The sequence below is a fragment of the Achroia grisella genome, unplaced genomic scaffold, assembly GCF_030625045.1.
Source record: "Achroia grisella isolate CSIRO2021 unplaced genomic scaffold, CSIRO_AGI_Agris_v1 utg1920, whole genome shotgun sequence".
Taxonomy (NCBI): Eukaryota; Metazoa; Arthropoda; class Insecta; order Lepidoptera; family Pyralidae; genus Achroia; species Achroia grisella.
Window position 1 is genome coordinate 152,699 of NW_026712695.1, and position 22,931 is coordinate 175,629.

Here is a 22,931-nt window from a genome sequence, read left to right on the forward strand (position 1 = left end):
AAAATAACATATCATGTAACTCAAAAGTAACAATAGATAATAGTATTATATTTATGATCTAAATTATGCGACAAATGAGACAAAAGAAAAATGAATTTTCTCTAAACACATTTTCCAATAACGCTTCCGCGATGTGAGTTTTGATCTTAAACTAAAAGGTCCGCCATTGTGATCCAAAATATACATTTGAGACTGTGATAACTCTCATATGTCACCAACCATACTCATATTCATCTAGAACCCAAACGACCCTTTCCTCCCTCCTAATAACGTGTTACAATATGCGGTCAACTTTTTGGTGCATGAACTTGGTAATATATTATCATATTTTTTTCCAACTTATAATAAAGGAAAAAGGTAAAAATTTAACTTTGAAAACAAAGTTATCTATTGTACTTACGTATTTACGATGATTTAGAGGCAAAGTTTAATGTATAAACACTTCATATGTTTTAATTAGAAAACTTTCTAAGTAAATCAACATTTTGTCAGTTTTATAGCACTTTAATCTAATTAACCGCATGCACCAATTACAGTGTGTATTTTCTCCTTTAATCTTGAAAGGAATTAAGATTAGATTTCAATTTGTTACAGAATATAGTCTTTCTGTATACTTGGGTCCAAATTTACACCAAAGGTTTATATACAGTTTATTAGTGACGCGTCAGTTCTGGTCAATTAAGACAAGAAAGCATCTTAATTATGCGAAGAAGATGTTTGCCCAAAGCCCCGTATCGTACAGGACTCGTAACTACTGTTACCATATCTAATGTCTAAATATTGGAACTTGTTTCATTATAAGTCACACATTTTTTTTATGAAAATTGTGTCGCTGTGTTTCAATTAGAGTATCATAACATGGCAGTGAATATGTAAACTCGTAGTAATTTCGGGGACTTACTTAGTAATTATTTCCAATGACAATATAAATAGAAGTTTCGATGTTAATCAGTTTTATAACAATAGAAGACTTGTATAATTGACTAAAGTAGATAAAATTTAAAAGTATTACAATATAAATGCAAGAGTTTACGTTAAAACACGAATTGATGAAGTATAAAACTAACGATGACTAGGGAGACATCATTATTTTATTTTACTGAGCGAGAGCACTCAGTTAAACTAGACGAAATCAACCTTAATAGAAAAAAATTATGACGATCTATAACGTGATAATTTTTAATAAATTATCAAAGTGGAACATCCTTTGAAAGTACATATCTAAGCCACACTACTAATCGTAACAGTCCTATTTTCTTGAATGTATCTTGAGTAGCAAAACATGTTCATTAATCTACAACCCTGCCTCGTTCCTCGTCCTTTCCAGACCTCTAAACACTTTTCTTATACTACACTTTGACCCATAATGTATAAATTTATGCAATGTCCTTATTTGCAAAGGAAGCGTCTCGGAATACAGCAGATATCAGCAATTCATGAAGCACATCCCCTGTTTATTCCATTCCTGCTAAAGAGATATCTGTTTATTTGGTACATAGCATTATTTATCGCTGTCTCAAAGTTGAACAACAACACCTTTGCAACGTCATGAAAAGCTTCTGACACTTTACTATAATGAATTCAATATTCAAGTGCTTTTGATATACTAAATTATCTTCTATAAAACTTTAAACAAAGTAGGCAACTCTCTCAGAGTTAAAGATTAATTACTTTATTACATCGTAATTTCAATATTACAGTTACTTAACTCTATAGCATATATGAGCCACTTGTGATTAATGTCTAAATATTTAATGCATTATTGAACTATAATAAATAAATGCGCAACACCAAATTATTAACAACTGAATTTGGTAACTGATAGAATAATTATACATTATTAATGTTAAAATTACGATTTGTGTGATTTTTAATGTAAAAGTACGCTTGAATGATTCAGACGTTATATCTAAATCTATGGACAATATTAGTTTATATAACACAAGATCTTTAGTCAGTAAAGGACTGTAAATCAAAATATATATCATATAACATCTTATACACGAGTGAAGAAAATATTTTATTGACCATTAAAATACGCTGTAATATTTCTTATCAGATTACAGTATGTGATAATTCGTATTGCCTTTAATAGTAAATAAGTCTGAACTGTCTGACGTGCAGCACTGACTTCACTATTGACTACTAAGAAAGATTTACAATGAGACAAATGAGTTGAGAATACTTGGGGCTGTCTGCGTTTGTAGTGATTCCCAGACGAGACCAAAATATACTTACATTGCTTGCGAATGACTCATGTTTGGTGCTTTATTTGTTATGGTAGAATATTTGTTTGTTCAAATAGTAGATATAGCTTATTTGTACGTATAACATATAACCTAATGTGGAATTGTAAGCAATTCAGTAAAGTATTTAGTATTTTTACCACGTACCTAATCTTACAACGAAGCAAATATTTTATAAAATGTCTTATTGGATTTACATCCACTACTTAACTAGTCACATGTACATAGCCATAAGGCCGAACCAAAGCAATACTTAGTTTCTTGATTTGCTTGACATTCATAACGCGACATGCGTCTAAAAATGTCTATTACACTATTGAGATAAGGTCAGGCAAGGGGAAATAAAGTTAGTTTGGAATAGAATAAATGACGTTATGGAATACCTACTTAACTATTTCCAAATAGTTGTTCATAAAATGTTCTACATTTTATGTACAAATATGATCATGGAGTTACCAAATATGGAAGACATTATTCATAATGACAAACGTGTACGTGTGGCATTAAAATATGCCGATAACAAATTGCATACGCATGATTTCGCTCAGCCAAGTAATTTGATCTTTTAGGCATAGCAGGCTTTAATGCTATAAAAAAAATAGAATACCTTTGGAGCAAGAAAATGTAATAGCTACTCAAGAAACCAAATAACGGTGTTATTATAGTTTCATATTATCTATTGATATGATTCGTAAACAGCTTTAACAAAATGTTAATTTGTATTCAATGAATATAATTATGTACAAATGCTACAATTGAAAAATTTACATTGTACCTATTATTATAAATTGTACAATATCACATACACTAATAACTGCAGTACAAAATAAAAACTTGACATCGATTTTAGTTATTGAAGAAAGAATAAAATATTTTTTAATGAAATCAAATGATTGATTACATTTTCCACATTGCACGATATTACAGTAAGCGGAGTAATTGATTCTTTGTATAAAAATAAATTTACCTAAAAGTACACCTAAACAAGGTGGATATTATTCCGCTCAGGTCCTTTAGTTACGATGCTCTAAAAATGCGTGACCGTTATTAGGCAAGTACCGTAAAGACATCTCTCCCCAATAAATCCTTCTTATTTCCGAAGTTATAGATGAAGTAACCTCGTTTGGCGGAAACTCAAGTCTTTTCAGGATTAGTTAGTTCAGTTCTTACTCGATAAATTGTTACGGCCGATTGCGTGCGAATTACTTATCCTCTTTGAGTTCATTGGCTTTCAATCCGAAAATACCCTATAACATCATATGTTCCAGATTCACGTCAAAGACAATTCTTTTAGTACTTCATTTTTGCGAAAAAAGTTTCCGTGTTCTGTTTGTGAAATAGGTTTAAAACGGGTACCTTGAGAATATTCGCCGATAAACTAAATATACATGTAACTCTTCTGCAGTTGTTTTTAAAAATCGATTATATAATTTTTACTTTCTATTATAACCGTAAGTAATGGCAATTCCCAGAAATATTAAATTCTTTCTTCCATGTAAGTATTAATTATAATGAAATCGTAAAATATCTTCAATTACTTCAAGAACAAAGCCTTTGAAGGGTTGCCGCCGTATCTCGTGCGTTATTACAGTAATAGCAAGAGAAACCAGTTTCACGCAAGCAGATTTCTTATACACATTGATAATGAATTACTCTTGCAAAACCTTCTCAAAGTCATGATCTCGCAAGACCTTGTCTTGAGGATGCTTCCACTTCTACGTCATATCTAGTATTCGCACGACACTTAACTAAACCAATTTCTTAGGCTGCGTAGTGACAGGGAATCTAACATTAGTTACATTACATGAACATTATCCCAAGCTATAGTGTTAGTAATGTAGTTCTTCTAATGGCTGTAATTTTCTGTATAAAAGGTAATGATCCCATGACTATTTCTGTCACACTTTCTGTAACACACACTTCCTAACAAACATCGCTACTTCCTGAATGTAAATAAAGGTCAAAATGTAATAATAATAATAATAATATCTCTGTACAATTCACACAGCGCCATCTAGTCCCAAGCTAAACAGAGCTTGTCTTATGGGTTAGTACCCAACAACTGATACAAATACATAAATATGTTTTTTTTTTAATACATACATAAAATACATAGAAAACACCCAGACCGATACAAACAATCATACTCGTGAATACGAATCATACACGGTACAAACCGTGCAATCGAACCCGCGACCATCGGAAGGAAGGCGGTGCGCTAAACCACTGATGTCGTCAATAATTATTTTTTTATTTGGTTTCGTAACTATATACTATCCATAGTAAGAAATATTAAACTGCTAAATTATATTATTTCTTGAAAAATTGAGTTAATTACAAACTTATCTTATCATCCAAGACTCCAGTTAACGTCTGTATGTATTATTATAAACCACTTGACTTATATGACTTTTTCTCCTGCCCTTACTTTAGTATTTATGATAAGCTACATTTATAACTTTCCTGTATTATGTTGTCACCGTGTGTGGTAGTCATAAATAAAATCATATTTTATACATATTATTCCACGACATAATATATTTACTGTTTTTGTTTGAAATTTATGAAGAAAAGAATATCCAAGGCGAAAAGTGCATGTACCGAGAAATATTGGGGAGAGGCAGAATTGTTCTATCACGATCAAATAAATACTGTAGTATCTGAAGGGGGAATCAAGATACCGGATCCTACGTATAGTTATGTTGTATGAGACTAATGAAAGTGGATGAAGCAAAAGGTTTTTGTAAAGTTACATCAGTACAGCTTTCAGTCTCCTTTCTCTTATTCTTTAAAAAACATGGCGTGACGATAGCTAGATACATTTTAGACAATACTTAAATTATTGACTAACGCTTTCGATAACAATATAATGTATTTCAGATTTATTTGATTTGTCTGATATGAACAAAAAAGGCCACTGCATTATTATTCTAATAAATAAAAAAACTTGAACCATGCATTAAATTGTTACTTACAGTTACAGCAAAAAGTACAACGAGACATCTTAATAAAATAAAACTGTAATAAAATAAAATTGTTAACGATTACGGCTGATAACGATAAAGAACTGCAAATGTTTAATCCGTTGACACGGACAATTTCATTCGAATTCGAGCGGTTGTAAATACTTTGGTACATGTACCACAGGTACATGTGGCACAGGTATATTCGCCACCCACGGCGTTCCCTGCGCGTGCGCAATTCCCGCAGGGAGCCAAGGCCAACTCACAATGGGGTCCACTTGTGCAATTCTTATTGCGATCCGATACTATTCAATCTCACTATCCGTTTTATATGGAACTAGTTTCCTGAGGACAGTGCCTTCGATACACAGAGGGATTCGTCTACCTATGTGATGTGAAAGTGTATGAAATTAAATATTTGCTACATTTTGGGGTAACAGTACCAAATAACCATATTGAGATGAAATTTTACACACATACTGACTATAACATGTCTGTATGTAGGATACTACAGACTATTTACATAGTATACTAAATTACTAGTAGAGATAAGAAGCGTATATATTATATACATATAAAAATAATATCTGTTGCTGATAATTTTTATATTTATAATTATTTATCCAGACTAGACCAGACCAAATTTGGACTGTCTGTCCAAAATTGTCTGTCGTATTTTCAGTTTATTGCAATACAATGATCAGAATACTTGTTTTATTTATTACAGTATTCAACTTACGCCCTCTATGTAAATATCGAAGTAACTCTGTCTACTTGCTTTTTGCGGTTATATGAATGAACCATCACTTTTGATTAAATTTAATAGTGTTAAGTAACCACCTGCAGTCCCACCTTACTTATTGAGATTTTTAAGACTCCCTAAAAAAGATATTTGAATGCAAGGAAGCACATAAACCTGTCTAAATTATGGAAGAACTTTTGCATTTCGTGTCTCGTAATTGTTATTTTATACACATATTATAATAGACACGTTTATAAATATGACAATTCTTAAGAACGTATCGTAGTTGTATATTTGACAGCCTCGGTGGTCTAGTGGTTTAGCACTCCGCTTTACCCGATGGTCGTGGGTTCGATTCCTCGCACGGTACAAACATTTGTATTCATGAGTATGATTGTTTGTATCGGTCTGGGTGTTTTCTATGTATAATATGTATTTATTTAAAAAAAAATTGTATCCATGTATTTATATTAGTTGTCTAGTACCCATAACACAAGCTCTGCTTAGCTTGGGACTAGATGGCGCTGTGTGAATTGTAATTTGAGATATTATTATTATAATTCTAGATAGATAAGTGACCTTAGTATTTGTATAAATAATAACGTATATAAATATATACAATGGATATATGACTAATAATTTATATGAATAATGAAATATATTTAATGTTTAAGAAAGACTACCATCAATGTTTTATGAAATGTGTATTTTGCACACGATTCTAGATGAATTCACCACAGTTGGCAATTTATGCTTAAGGCGAATCAAGAGTGCACCGGAATGCGCCAAGCTGCCATCGCTGACCGCATGTAAAATGCATCAAAATAAATGTCCTCTCTACATGCAAACGCAAATAAATTTAATAGCTTATACAGAAAGCATAGAGGTACTTTCTGGCGAAATATGGAGAGACGGAAGTTCAGTAATGGACGCTGAATAACTCCTATGATGACAGTGAACTGTGCAGACAATAAAATTGAGTTTATTCTGAATAACATATATTAACTCCTCTTGAGAATGCAATAGACTGACTTTTTTCAGAATTACAATTTCTTTTATATAAAAATAAAACAAATTGTAATTCTGCAAAAAGTGCTTTTTATATGCTTATTTTTTTCATTAACGACTAGATAGCAAGTCGTTGAGTCTACTAGAACAGCAACTAAACAAATGAAGCTCGATGGCTATTGCACATAAAAATAAAGACAAGATAATAAATAGATGTGGCGGCGCGGGTGAAATAAATATTGTTTGATTTTGATTTAAGTGGACTGTATCTAAATAATCTGACGGGTACGTGGATTGACACGATACACTGTTAGGTTGGTGATTGAGAACTGCTTGTGAGGATGGAACACAAAGAAAGACAGTTCTGGTAAGGAAGGAGGCACAGTACCTTTGAATTGTAGGTTGCAGTGCGGCGGCTATCGGTGTCTCCAGGTCCCAGCTACTTGTTTCACAACAATGGCACAAACACAATGGTCTTAAACACACTAGAGCGATGCGGTGGATTAAAATATATATATATATTTAACAGTGACGCGCGAGCGCGATATGTCACTTTCGATATATTAAAACAAAATGTGCGGGAATAGGAGAGGATATATATATATTAACGTTTCGTACCACGCTAAATTATTTATTTGAACAAACTATTACTAATAATAATTATACAATGATAAACAAAAATGTAATGTTATATGGCGCAACCAAGATGGGTCTCTCATTTTAATAGTGTTGACTATTGCTATAGGTTTGACGTATTATAACAATTATATTTAACAAATTAATATATATATATATATTACCTATATTATAATCAATCATCCTTTTACGTATATTTAAATGAAACACATTATTTTTTCATTTATCTTGAATCCATTATTTCTCTTATTGCACCTCTAATCATCATTTCTTTTTAGTTTTTATTTTATTCTGGAACCATTCGCTTGATAATTGAGTAACGTCTTCGTCTCTAATTATAGCCTGTCAAATTAGTCAGTATCTGTACTTAAATACCTAGTATTACTTGCAGGTTTCATATTACATGCGCGTTCCTTATTTTGTTTACTCGTTATCCGCCCGCGTAATTTGACGCGGGCGTCTAGATATTATTTATTGTTGAGGTTTCTTGAATAAGTTCATGCAATTGAACTCATATAAAACAAAGGACATAAAATTGGATTAATTTGTACTCCCCTTAAGAGATAACATTTTATGTGGCCCTAACCTTATCACAGGTAAGCACAAGATTTATTGCGCGTTCGCTATGTGTCAGAGTTCATGTATCCAAATGCCGAGCGCAATGTTTTCGGAATGTTAAGCCCAGTGATACTTTATGGTAGGTGGTAAATGATGCTTTTATTTTATTTACAACTACTATATTAGTAGCTAATATATGCTTAACTGAAAATAAATCGTTTACATGTTTTTTTTACTATAAATTTACAAATGTTTTAAGTTATATTTAATTAATTTTCTGAGCCCGCGAATTCATAGCCATGGTATTCGGAATAATCTAAAACTTTGTTATTTGTAAACTGATTGGAAGAAAAGAAAAGTAAAATTTAAAATGAAACTTACCATAATATGTTATCGAAAACTTTACCTAGATCGATTAAACCACTTCTAAGATTAATGCGCACAAATGCTAAGACAAACAGACACTGAAACGGACACAGACACAAGGAATAAATTAGTAAGATTACGCACAAAGTCACATTTTCTATCAGGAAATGTAAACACAAATCAAAATACATTATTACATACATAGTGAAATACATGATATTGCATTTAGTGTTATGATTAACAGACTTCATTCATTGGTATTATATTACACTACAATGCTTTGTAGTCAAACAATACTTCTTAATACTCGTAAATAGCGGCTATTATTTTCCGCATTGAATAATTAGATACTGAAATAGGTTCGGTCACGACACGTTGCGTTGCGATCGCCCGGACCGAACATCTATAAATCACTATTCTGTACCTGTATTATCTATTATATCATCGGTTCTATAATCGACATAATTCGTTACAAACAGTTTAATTGGTCACGTTTTATAAACCTCACAAAGTCCAATTATTTTTCTTCAGAAACTTTTTACACAGTCCATTCAGTTTTATAAATACGGTTGGAAAGATTGTCTCTCTGTCTCTCTGTTTGTTTGTTACTCTCTCACTAAATGTTAACAAATCTTATTGAAATTTAACAATAAGGTTAATTCAGATTTACTCAAAACATCCAAGTTTGTGCAGACGAAGTCTCGTATGACGGCTAGTATTATAAAGCTTAAAGTTTGTATGTTTGTCTGTTTATTGCCTTCTCACTACTTAATGGCTAACGACGACAAATTTTAATGAAATTTGGCGTGAATGTATCTTATTCACGAGGTAGAACATACGCGATGTCTTATCACAAAAAAGTCGTGAATTTGCAGGTAATAGCTATTACAATATAAAATAATAAAGAAAACAGTAAAAAATACGGTCTGTTAGAAATGACAAATGCAAATAAAGTGGCCGAATATTAAGTGATAACCGTCATTTAAGATTATGTTTTTAATGTTAGATATTGCTAAAATCTAAAAGAACGTTATGCTTCTTATATCTTAAATGAATTTATTCTGCTCTATAATACAGAATGCATTAGTAATGAAAATGTTGATAAGCAATTTAAAATGTTACGCGCTATGTTTATGTAATATCAAAAGTCCCGTTAATGACTTAATTTGGTCAATATTAATGTCAAGTATGTGTAGTAAGTACTTACTGCAAATACTGTGACTTGACTATTCAAGTATTATACTATTATAATCACACGTTTATTATTTTTATATCCAATTTTAATTTAGAATGTCTAGATTTCTGTTATACATGTACTAGGTACTTAACAACAATTGAAATATTAATATAATAATAATAATAATCTCAGGACAATTCACACAGCGCCATCTAGACCCAAGTTAAGCTAGCTAAAGCTTGTGTTATGGGTACTAGATAACTGATACAAATACATAGATATTTTTTTTCCTAATACATACATAATATACATAGAAAACACCCAGACCGACACAAACAATCATACTCATGAATACAATGTTTGTGTCGTGCGAGGAATCGAACCCGTGACCATCGGACGTAAAGCGGTGTGCTAGACCGCTAGACCACTGAGGTCGTCATAATATCCTATAAAATGGACTGACCATATTAAACTTACCAACAATAAAGTCAGATATCACACTCTTTAATTAGACTGCACTAACAAAAATGCAAATTTGAAAAATTGCACTTTGACGTAAACCGTATTGAAGTCTAATTCAGTAATAAACGTAATCAAATCTGGAATAATCTCAGTAAGAATACTAATAAATATGTTTTTAAATATTTAGCTAACAAATAATTTTGTGATTCTTATATTTAGGAATGTAGGTATATCTGAATATGTTTACTTAGTTATTTGTTTTTGTTCCAGCGGAGGGGAGCCTGTCCGACTTTGCGGTACGCAAAGTCCACTACACGGCGAGCAATCCCCTCAAAAAGGGCTTGTTCACGCCCGCCACAAGGTAAATTCCTACACTAATCAAATTAGCAGAAGGAAGGAATGTTTTACACACACATATACACAGAAGACTGAGATAGGAGGAACATAAAAGTATTAATATAAAATGTAAACAGCACTTTAAATTTCAATGTATCTACTATATCCAATATCTACCGTTAAGATATACTTACAAATTTATATTCTATTAATTTACCAAATAAATACAATAGATATAGTAATTATACAATATAATTATATAACTTAAAATCGGGTAATTTAAGTTTTTTAGAACTTAACATGTTTAACAGTAGAAAACTGCTTCACGTATCACTTTTTGTTGATTTATTCATTGCAACTCCGCTCCTATTAGGCCTAGCGTAATGTTATATAGCCTTCCTCGATTAATGAACTAGCCAACACTAAAAGAATTTTCAAAATCTTTATAGTAGAACCAGATATTCTATATATATCCCTGCAACCTCACAAATTTTACCTTTTTATAATATTGGTAGGTATAGAATTTTGGGGTGAAAGGGGATTGTTATGTGGACTATTTAGAGACAAAGAATTACTTTTGAGTAATTTGAGCCTTAATTTACAAAATCGGATGAATCATACAAAAATAAGAATAGTGCCGAAAATATATATATTTTTAAACACGTTTCATTTTTTTTATTCATTTTTATTTTAGGCCAGCAAGTTTGCGTCATCTGTATGAGAAAGCAACCACAGACAGACTATCCGTCTCCATTCTCGATCAACTCAGGCGGGATACCCAATACTCACCATATCTGCTATGCACGCCGGTGCTTAGTTCCAAGCGGCGTCGTATTTATCACAAGGTTGACGTTGATATTGAAACTCACATTGTAAGTATTATAGTGTAAGCATATATTATAATGGATCTCGTCGTAATTTTGAAATAATCTCTTGATGTTATTTATAATCCCATCAAAAGACAGAATGTAAAAAATGCGTATCCAGTCTTAATATTTTATATATACCTTGACTTTATGTTGAGTTTCAGAAGAATGATGAGATAAGACAGTGAAATTGCTGTTTAAACTTATCAATGGTCTGGAATGGCAACGCACATAACGTTACGTCGTAATGCCAGCCTTGTATACATACATATATAAAATATAATTCTTCTGTTATTTTTTTTGCCATTTGCGTATAATAAATTGCTAATTAAATAAACAAAATATTTCGGCACTTCGGATCTGAAACAATGTATTCAAAATCTCAAACAAATCAAATTTTTTCTATTATATTTGTTTACATCGTGCATATTTTCTTTTCAATCAAGAATTGAGTATAAAAATCCTCATGCCATATATATTACAGATACAGATATTATTATTTATCATCTAAAACTCAAATATGGTACTTTCAGCCAACGGTAGTAGAACATCTAAGGAAATGGACATCAAAAGAAGCAATTGGGGACGTGACAGCTTTACCAGATGCCTCCATGAGGATAGCCAACAGTGTAACGTTGACACCAGATGAGTTATCCGAGTGCGGTTCTGGAGATGATGAACCAATAGACCACAGGCTACCCAGCCCTGATGAGCAGCTGAGAATCATTGCCTCCAAGTAAGTCACTTGAAATATATAACCGTATTATAATAAGTGGTGGTTCAATTATGATGCAGTAAGGAGAAAAGATTTTTAGTAATAGTGGTTTTTGAAGATAGAATGGTACACTCCCGTTTAGTAAAGGTTTACCATTGCTAGGTTGAGCGTGAAGTTAGCCCATCATTGCAAATTACGACGAATTAACACAATGGTTTCAAATGGTTTCATCGGTGACCACATATCATATGCTAAGATCGACAATGACGTGAAATTGCAGGTAACCATTTATCTAGGATCATAATCGTTAGATATCACCAGATAGAGTGCTAAATTTTTGAGTAAGGAGGAAATATTTTTAGATAAGTAACTTAATGATGCTATGTATTATCATTATTTTGTCATCATATTACATGACCGTAATAAAGAAAGTCCGGCGACGGCACGTGACGGCTTACAAGGCCTTATATACATAGATTACTCTCAATAAACATCAAGGAACAGCTGTAAGGAATGTCGCCTAAAATACTTACGGTTGGTTAAATAAGAATATTTGTATAGCATAATATAAGGTAAAAAAATATCAATTATATTACGACTACTATTACAAAATGTAGCTATGTTCTAAAATTACATTCCATTGTACGTACGGTAAATCCAATATAATAGTTATTGGATTATACGCTTCCAATATAATATAATACTTTATTTGTTATATACAGTAAAGAAAAGACATAAATAATTTATTTACAATGAGGCAATAATTAATTAATTGCTGATGACAATATTTTCAACAGAAGAGGTAGATAATATGCTAAAAGGAGAAAAGAAGTTAATATCTAACATAGTAATGAAGGAAAAGAATATTATCTAATTATATTTAAACTGTATAGACTTACATGAACTACATATAAAACTACTTGCATCAATATTAAAGTAAATATAAATTAAATGTTTGACTATAAGAAAGAAATTCAAATATTGAGAAGTCTTTTACTAACATATAATATCGAATGACGCAAAAAGTGTGAAATCAAAAAACAATAGGTATATGTACATAATTTAGTTTTTTATTAATTATCTTTCGCTGTTCATACTTTTCAAAATTTTTTAACCTCCCGATGTCTATCTATTTGTATGGTAACTCCTGAACGAAATGATTTTAATTCTGTTTTTTTTTTGGAAGGTAGCGTTATTGAGATGATTATTAGCTACTAGCAATTTATATTTACAATTAATTATACAAAAATTTTAAGCAAACCCTACAGGGTTTGTTTAAAATTTTTATCTTTGTATATTTACAAAGATAAAAATTTTATTATGCAATGTATGTTAATATTAAGCAACATAATGCCGCTATTGATTTTATTTTAGAAATTTACTTATTATAAATATGTATGTATTACAGATTTCCTCCAGAAGTTGTTGCGATCGACACATCGGGTAAATTTTTCGACAGAATGTGTACTTCGCGTAAATCACTTCACATAGAGGTCACTGGAGAGACGGACACCGTGAAACGAAGAACCCGCACTAGAAAACCTCGGGGTAAAAGACGAAACACCATTTCGGGCACTGATCAGAAAGAGCTTAGAGAGGCTATAGCTGGGTAAGCTTCTAGTTTGCACTGTACACTCACACATTCAGATTACATTATCTATCTCTAATAATCTAATGTCCTATAGTTTTGACTATAGTCAATAATGTTGTATTTCATTCATATGTAAATAGATAATGTAATCTCCAAAGCGATTTAATCAATGTTCAGCACTGTTCTGTGTGGACAGCTTTAAGAATTCCATTAAAATCTCTAGCACATCTCTTAACAACTTATTGATAATATCTTGTGCTTCTGTGAATACATTATTTTAACATTGACTGTCGTTGTCATTTGGTTATTAAAAATCAACAAAAACCAATTATTTGTGCACTTAAACACTAATAGTGCCACTTGTTCATTAGCTTCATGATTAATTAATTCTTTGGACAAATCCACTGTTACAAGACTAAGCGGAATTGTTTAAAGTTCTTTTAAACATAGAAATGCCTTTAGCGTGTGACTAATGCTTTGCTTGGTTTGTTCTATCTTAGCGATACATCAAATGCTGCGGCTACTGAAGAGATCGAGGATAGCACTGTTATCAGATCGAAGTCCAGTGATTTACTCAAGAAGAGCCCGATAGATCCAGTTACTAAAAAAGGACATTTCAATTCTCTAAAGCAGTGGGGTAAAAATAGATTAAAAATGATAGGTAGATCACCGAGTGCTAGTAGAGATAGTTTTAAGGATAATTTTAAAATTGAAAAAAGCAAGGAATCTAAATCTCCAACAAGACAAGAAGAAAGTGAAAAACATGAAACTGTTACTTTGCGTAAAAAGCGACCTGGAGATGAGGATCGAAGAACGCATCAAAGATGTGCCTCATATTCGTCATCTGAAAAGAGTATTGGTATCCCAGCTAGTGTACCGACAACAGCTACAATTAATAGCAATGTTAAATTGCGAGGGACATCTGTACAAAGAAGGCTAAAGCGATCAGGAATTGGCAAAGAAGAACCTCACTCTTCGAGTGGCAACTGGTCAGCTAGTTCAGAATCAGGCAGAACAAGTATAGGTTCTGAAATAACTACAACAACAGTGCCTCCAAAAAGCACAACTTCAGCAGCAACTTCAATAAATTCTTTGAACTTACATCATGGTCCCCCTAGCTCTATCATAAGCCGCCGACGATTTATGAACACATCTGGCTCAGGAAGTGTTACCAGTGAAGGCACGCTCACTCCAGATATCATTCACGACTTGCATGAAGATTTAGAAACAAGTTCAGAGTTCTCGTGTGATACAGAAGGATATTATACCTCGTTTCATATGGATTCTGGTTTAAAAACATTAAAAGAAGAAGAAGTATGTCCTAGTACCCCGATGCATACTAGCAATGCACTCTCTAATTCATCTAACAGTCATACATTAACAGCAGAAAATGAATATGAATTATTTGGAAAGGGTTCCACAAGTACAACTACAAGCTCTGCAGGTACTGTTTGCACTGCATTAATGGCAGCTGGAAGTGATCGCTCCCTTGTAATCGGTCCAACGGTGCCAGAACGTAAAAGTTCGCTATCAAAAATGATCCGAAGTAGAAGTAATAATATTCACAGTGCCAATGCTAGTTTAGATAGAAGTATGAATTCAACGTTTTCTAAATCACATTTCAACAGTTTGAAATATACGTCTGTTCAGTCATATCCAGATACAAAACTACACAATTACTCATCACCTGAAATCAATGAAGTGTCTAATCCAACTATTACTATAACTAGAAATGTTGGCAACCATAGAGAGATAACTGCAGTTGCAGAAGTTCATACAGAAACAGAATTAGAAAGTGCCAAAAAAAGTACAGGTACAAGTTCTCCGGACTCTGGTCATAATACTTCTAGTTCACCTATAGAAGATTCCGTTTCAAGCGCACATGGAAAAAATAGTCTTTCAGAACAAGATTACTCTGAATCATCAGATTTAGAAGGAACTGATAGAATAGAAAGGATACGATACAAAACTACAATTAATAGCTCGAGAATTCCATCACTCTGTGTAATAACACCTACAAATTCAGATGATGAAAGCGAAGGTAGCAGCAAAGATACAGAAACAAACAAAAAACAAGAAAATAACGAGTTAAACTCTACTTTTAAACGAATTTCTAGTAGACCTAAATTAGACTTGCCTTATGAAGAAAAATCTAAGGAAACAAAAAGCTCAAGTGAAGCAACAAAAACAAATAAAGTTCATACACAAATTAACCTAAAATCGTCATTACAACCATTAAATAATTTAATGTGTAAATTGAAAGGTGTTCTTCCTCATAAACTATCTAATAAAAAATCCCCCACTGCAAAAGAACCAAGTGTCAATGAGAATATTTATGACGCCGGTGACTATGTTACCATAGCAGATGTCAAAAATAATAATCAAAAAATGAGCCTTAATAGAAGTACATACGGTACTAACGACACTGTTAGGAAAAATTTACAAGCAGTCCTATCAGGACGACCGGAGACTGAATATGTGTCTCTAAACGAACTGCCAAATTACTTAAGTAGCAGTAAAGATTACCTGGAAAATACTTTAGAAGAAAGACCATCTCCAGTGATGGAAGAGATACAAAGAAAGGGTGCCAAAGTAACGTTGGATTCTCAAGGGCAAGTAATTTATTCATCAGATACGTTAAAAAGACGTAAAGGAGCACATACAACATTTGAACCAGGACCATTTGTTCAAGAGCTTTGTCCAACTACAACGACAATTCAACGGGAAACTGCTGATGTAGTAAATGTTACTGACGAGACTGACTTTCCTTATGAACCTCCACTGCCTTCTAGCAAACCTACATCGCCACAGCTAGGAAAAATGATAATTAAAGCACCTATAAATCCCAATGGTCCTATGACTACAGAATTTATTCCGTTGCCACCCCCTAAACCTAGTACAATCATAACAGCGACACCACTTACCGAAACTACAGCTAGGATAGACCAGCCATGTGGTAAAAATGAACGTGATTTACCACGAATTGTAGAAGCTATAACCAGAACGGGAGCATATGTAAATATTCACGATGCAGAGGGTGTCAGCTTGTCACCGACGAAAGACGATTTAGCAGGTAAGAACCTAATACCCTCAAAAATTATCACAAGAAGTCTTTTAATTCGATCACATAATATGGACCAATCTCTCGAAACAAATTCAGACATAACTCCATTTGTACCAAATTTTCAGACGCCTATCATGTTACAAAATAGATGTCAACATACCACGTCCTTTAACAAATCGGGTAATAAAGTTGCTGAAGTTTTAAAAATGTTCACAAATAAAATATATAAAGAAACTAATGATGAAATTAAAAATGATCAGGACTGTCACAATGACTCAGTTCATAAATCTCTTAATAATAAAGTAAAGCGTAGCGATAGTTACAAATTAGCAAATTCACCATTAATGCCAATAAAGAAGTTACTTAAACTTGAGACTTTTAGTAGTAATGCTAAAAAAGTTAATTCTTTAGAAATGATCCAGGCAGAGATTACAGCTGATTTATTACGAGAACAAATAAATTATCCTCCCACAGTTTCTCCTAAGTTAAATCACAAAAATCTTATCAAACCGGTAGAGAAATGCGAATGTATGAACAATAATGATTCTCTTATGAGCGAAAAATTCGAGGCAGAATTATCTGCCTTAACGTTAAGTCCTTTTGTTACACCATTGCAAACCAGACGTTCTGTTACCTTTATTCCACGCAGAACAGACACGTCTCGTGATATGTTGACGGCTATTTTAGATTCTGATCCTGACGATGATATCACTTTTGAATCGCCACCTTCTTGTCCTTTTACTCCTAGTAAGGTCATTATACCCTTCGATGGTTCTATGCATAAAGCACGAATATTATCAATTTCCGAGTCTGATTACGGTACTGAAATATGGTAATATAATAGATTCTAATTACAATTTCAAATCAATTACATTACTTGATTATAAACAAATGTAATGTTACATCTGTACCCAGTATAAATTACTTATAAAGCTAATCCTTATTTTAATTTGTATGTTCTGTTTAGATTTGAAAGGGATTTTAATCCGTCCAATAACAAAAAGTACCTAACTTCGTCTTCCTTTATACGCTTCTGTGATAAATACTTTTGTTTTAATTAAAATAGCATTTTTAATGACATCTAAAATAAAAATATTAGATTGTGATTCTATTACTATTTTATTTAGTATTTTATATGAATTATATTTTTTAAGTAATTATAAATGTTTCATTGTTTGTAAGACTACGAATGCATGGTGGCTTTCTCACCGCAGCTGTATGCACAGCTTACGAGTGGTTCACATTCTTCGTTTGTAAGTGCATGGTGTGTTATTCGTTTGTTTACGTGTTTTGTAAATAATATTACCTATTACACTATTATTGTAAATTAACGCACTTTTCATTTAATTTCACTCCTTCAGTTCTCATCCTCACTTCACTCATTATGCACATTGCACTTGGCGCCAAATCTTTAGAAAAAAAGTTCTGTTCTTCGACATAGTATCGTATTAGCATTTTCATCATTTTTAATAGTACAATATAAGTCTAGAACAGAATTTATTTTCTTACAGCAAATAAAACAAACAACGTTTCACAAAAAGAAAATTGTAAATAAATCTCACATTTTACATAGGAGGAATATAATCTGCAAATTAAACTAATAAAATTTTAATACGACTAATTTTTTTAATAATTATTATATAATAGGTACCTACTGTTCAAATAAAACCTAATGAGGTATGAAGTAATTATGTTCTAAAGTCAATGGTGTAAAGTTCTGTTTATTGCACAAATCTTACTTGGCTTTGCACAGTGCAGGAGATCGCTTCGATATGTCGCGACTTCGTCTTTGATAATGTCAAGTTCTTCAAAGGTAAAGTTTTGTGTTGCTTTTTAAGCATGATACGAGGTTGCGGTTATGTAGAGGATTTAATAATTGGTATATCGACTTTTTAAACTGATGATTTACGTCGATCTGTAATGATACCTATTTATAAGTAATTTACAAACTGATTTTCATTTTGAAAATGCATTGCATGGGGTCTAGAATTGAATTGTGACTAACAAACTATATACCTAATTAATATATTTAAGTAGGTAATTACAATAATTATATTATTTAAGTTTGCATACGGTTTTATATACAAATACTAACTAATAGGATACCAAACTAACAATTAAATATACTCCGATTATAAATTAATTATCAAATTTTAAAGAGAATAAAATGCCATGCACTTCCGTTATACCTAATGCACTTGTAGTTGCACACTGCTATTATATGCGTATTATGTTTAGGTATTTTAAGTACATTAGAATTCATAGCTTATTCGAGTCAAGTAAGTAATATGTTTTTGCTTTTGTGATGAATTTCTTTTTTTCGTACCCATATAGTCTCTGTTATAATGTATGCCAATAATATAATTTAGGTACATACACAATTATTATAGTTTGATATATCTTATAATATATATTATATAATTTTGGGATTGGTGCCATATTTGTATGAATTTTCGTAAGGTAGGTATAATTGGTAGTTTTATAATTTTACAAGAGTACGTTTTAATGTTCTTTTATAAACATCTCGGAATATGACTTTATTTGTAATTATACTTACCTTACAAAATTTTATATATTTAGTATGTACAATATATAATTGATAAAATTATTTACAATGTGATACGCATTGTAAATTATACTCCTCAATTATAAAGTTTCTTAAATGATAAACGAACTTATAAAGATAAGTAATACCATCAAAAAATATACGTATCCACGTTTTAAAATTTTGTATTACAGCCCGACATCATTATCCAATGTAAACGATACTTGCTCATATTTGTATAAATAAAATATAGTGTACGGGTAGTAAATGAAGTAAACATATTTTTTATAATTATTTTTAAAAATAGTTGTTTAATAGAAAATTCACATTATATTTTCAGACTATCGACATTCCTGTGCTGACAAGCCCTACAAACAGCAAAATATATCTCAAGACAAAGTTCCTGCAATCAACCTGACTGCACTCATCCCAAACCAACACCGATATAATACGGCTCATTTACGTGGAAGGCACGGTGTCGTCAATTATGATAACAATCAACCGAATCCGGCTAAACACCAACCAAAATTCTGGACACTTCCTAATAGAAGTCTCTTAGAATTAAATGCTCCGCAACCAAGGACACCAGAACAGAGAAAATCAGTATTTAATAATCCTATAAAGCCTGATAATAGAACTGTACCGCTGGAACAGATCGGGATATCGCATGCCCTCAGCGGGAACAATGATTCTATCAGAATTTCACCTATCGATCCTCGAACATCAGGCCCTTTTAAATCTTCCACACCATCCAATAAGGAAAATGTAATCGACCTCGGTGCCAAATTACTATCTCCAGTTAAATCTACGATGACAAATGAAGAACTTTATGCTGTCATACACAAAAGCAAGAAGAAACTTAATATAAAAGATTCTGTGGAAAGATCCGAATCACCAGCTTTATCTACAGTAAGTTTATCACCGGTAAATTCAGAAACATCTTTGTATAGTAAAGGAACTCAACGTCATCCAGAGACAGGCTATTTGGGAGATCCGCGAACTAGAATGAGTTGGTCACCATCTGACAAGCTACCACTATATTCAGGTTCTGGTATTCAAAAACAGGAAACAACATCATGCGCCGACAGATTTGGTCCAGTACAACAAACATCAAGGCTTGATTTTAAAAAATTACTTTTACAACACAGTGTGAAACTAAATACTATGCATCCTCAGAACAAGACAAACAAATTGTCAGCAGTTGAACAACTCAAACTATCAAAAGAAAAAGCTCAAATACCATTAACTCCAAATACAAACAGAACTCACATTAATATACTTGATTTAAGTGGTTCACCAAAAACTTACACTCACAGGAAAATCATAAAACCTAACCCCCAACCTGCATCACCTGGTAGAACAGGTGCATTAATTAAAGAACATAAAAATACGCCCAAAATTTTGCTTTCTCCTAAATCACAATGGCGATTTGCAAGCCCCCGTTCTGACGTATTATCTTCACCAATACCTGAAGCAAATAATGAAGACGAAAATTCGAATAGCTCTGGTGAGAGACATGATATATCTCCAAATAACCCACCGTGTAAAACAGTTCCTATTGTTACGAATCAACACTTCGGAGCGCGGCGAAATCTTATACCAATTAATGAAAACAACTTTGAATCCGAAAACGATTTGTCAGAATCTATTGATCATGGAATTTTTCCACTTAACACTGATTTTGCAAAATCTCACAGTTTATCGAGATCTGAAATAATGCAAGCAAAGCGTGCCGAGTTCTTTAACACGTCTCCTGAATCGTCACCTCCGAAATTTACATCGTTTAAGATCGCGACGGCTGGTCCGTCTACTCGAAGTAAGTCCTCTCCGGAAAGAGGCAAGATTTCACCAACGACATTGGAAACAGCATTATGATAATTTGTAAATTATCCTGCATTAAAGCGGTGCTCATTTTCCTTTTGTGTGTAAATAATGCGACGACGTTAAAAGAAGCTTTAATCTAGTCTCTTCTAGCTTGAAGTGCCGTTTTTGAGGGCACATATGCATTTTAATAGCTGCCAGTGTTATACTACTTAAATTACTGAGATTAAGGACATTCAGCTCAAATATTCATTTAAGCTCTGATGGGGCCAATTTTTATTTTATGTAGTACTGTACAACTGTTTGAATATAGTGAATAAGTATTTATTGAGTATGTACTATGTAAGTAGTGTTTTGAACTTTTTCAAAGTTTTTAAGTTATTCGGAATACAATTTTAATTAAATGTGTTAAATAATATTCCATTTTTTATTTTACCTTTACCTGCCCGATGATTATGAAATACTTAGCGTGCAAACCCTAGCGCAGCAGTGGCTATGATAGACTTGTTATGTTTATTAATGTCACCACATCTAGTCAGTTGGCTATATTACATAATGTATAAAGCAAGAGCCGCCCACTTAGCAAATTACATTATTTTAAAGAACAATTCACATTAGCGGAGATTATATTGTGGGTACTATGACATAAATACCTAACATACATTTTTTTTAATTCAAAGACCCGAGACCGATACAATCATTCGCACGAATAAAAATATTTTCATCTTGCGAGGAATCGAACACGCGACCATCGATTGGACAAAATTAGCATTCTGTACTCCTGTATAAAGTATAAATGAGCGAAATTACATACCCTTCCGTGCGTAGAAACGGGCATAAAGTTTTTGTTTAACGTATTAATGTATATACTCATAGATATTAAATGAAGTTTTTTTTCTTTTATCCTTACTTAATTCCGTCATGTCATAAATCTAGAATGTTTAGGGAACATTATTAGTCATACCATATAGATATTACTTACATAGTAATACAGAATAGTGATGTTAGTAATGGAAATACTAACCAGACTACTAGCAATGTACCATGTGTTTTTATGGATGGAATGGTGTAGGTACTGCCTACATTAGTGATTTACACCGGGCGGAGACACAAGTGGAGGATGAGATGAGCATGATGTCAGTTAGCTCATCTTAGCGAATTGCTAGCTATTGGATTGTTAGTCCACATTACTAACAATCCTCTTTCCCTCCAATGTACTTCAATATACCATGTTGTCAACCTCCACCAGGTCCCTTCTAGAAGCCATCATGATTCCGGTGAAGTTGTAGACTAGATACAGTCAACAGCATTACAACAGATCGAAAACAAACAGTGAAATATCCATGATAGGCTGTCCTGACATGAAGATTATCTTTTTATCTATCTATCTATCACTGGTGGAGCACCAGTGGTAACCGTTAGCGCCGACGAGTGCACCGATCCATTGTCACCAGCGTAAATTATATAATACCTAAATATCTATTCAGTCCTATAATACTTTAAAAACTTTTTGAAGTCAGAATGTCAAACAGATTTCTACTGGCACTTCTTACGTGAATGTTACCAAATGACATCTGCATATATAAATATTGATATGACCAATTGATACCCGTATTATTTATATTTACAGCACGGAATGCGTAGCAAACGTAATGATTAAAATTTACTATTTAACATTGAAGCTGAATCATGAAGTGTAATTCGAACGATAGCAGAGATACTTCAATGAGCACCTCAAGTTGCTCCGTCAAACTTAAAATCATGGCTTTGGTCGTAAACACTGCCGATATAATCAACGAAAGGACGACACCAACCCTCGGAATTTCTCACGCCAT

At 32.5% G+C, this 22,931-nt stretch overlaps 1 protein-coding gene across 1 annotated transcript in view; it reads left to right on the plus strand.

Annotated features, from left to right (window-relative positions):
- The window catches only part of LOC131841761 (uncharacterized), an 83,263-nt gene extending 61,767 nt beyond the window's left edge, over positions 1–21,496 (plus strand). Inside the window, exons 2-7 of the mRNA XM_059190083.1 lie at positions 10,429–10,519; positions 11,189–11,366; positions 11,894–12,096; positions 13,484–13,684; positions 14,167–16,739; positions 19,616–21,496. Of these exons, the coding sequence (XP_059046066.1) occupies positions 10,429–10,519; positions 11,189–11,366; positions 11,894–12,096; positions 13,484–13,684; positions 14,167–16,739; positions 19,616–21,150 (4,781 nt within the window). The 3' untranslated portion in view covers positions 21,151–21,496. The remainder of the gene's footprint in view (positions 1–10,428; positions 10,520–11,188; positions 11,367–11,893; positions 12,097–13,483; positions 13,685–14,166; positions 16,740–19,615) is intronic.
- The last annotated feature ends 1,435 nt before the right edge of the window (positions 21,497–22,931 follow it).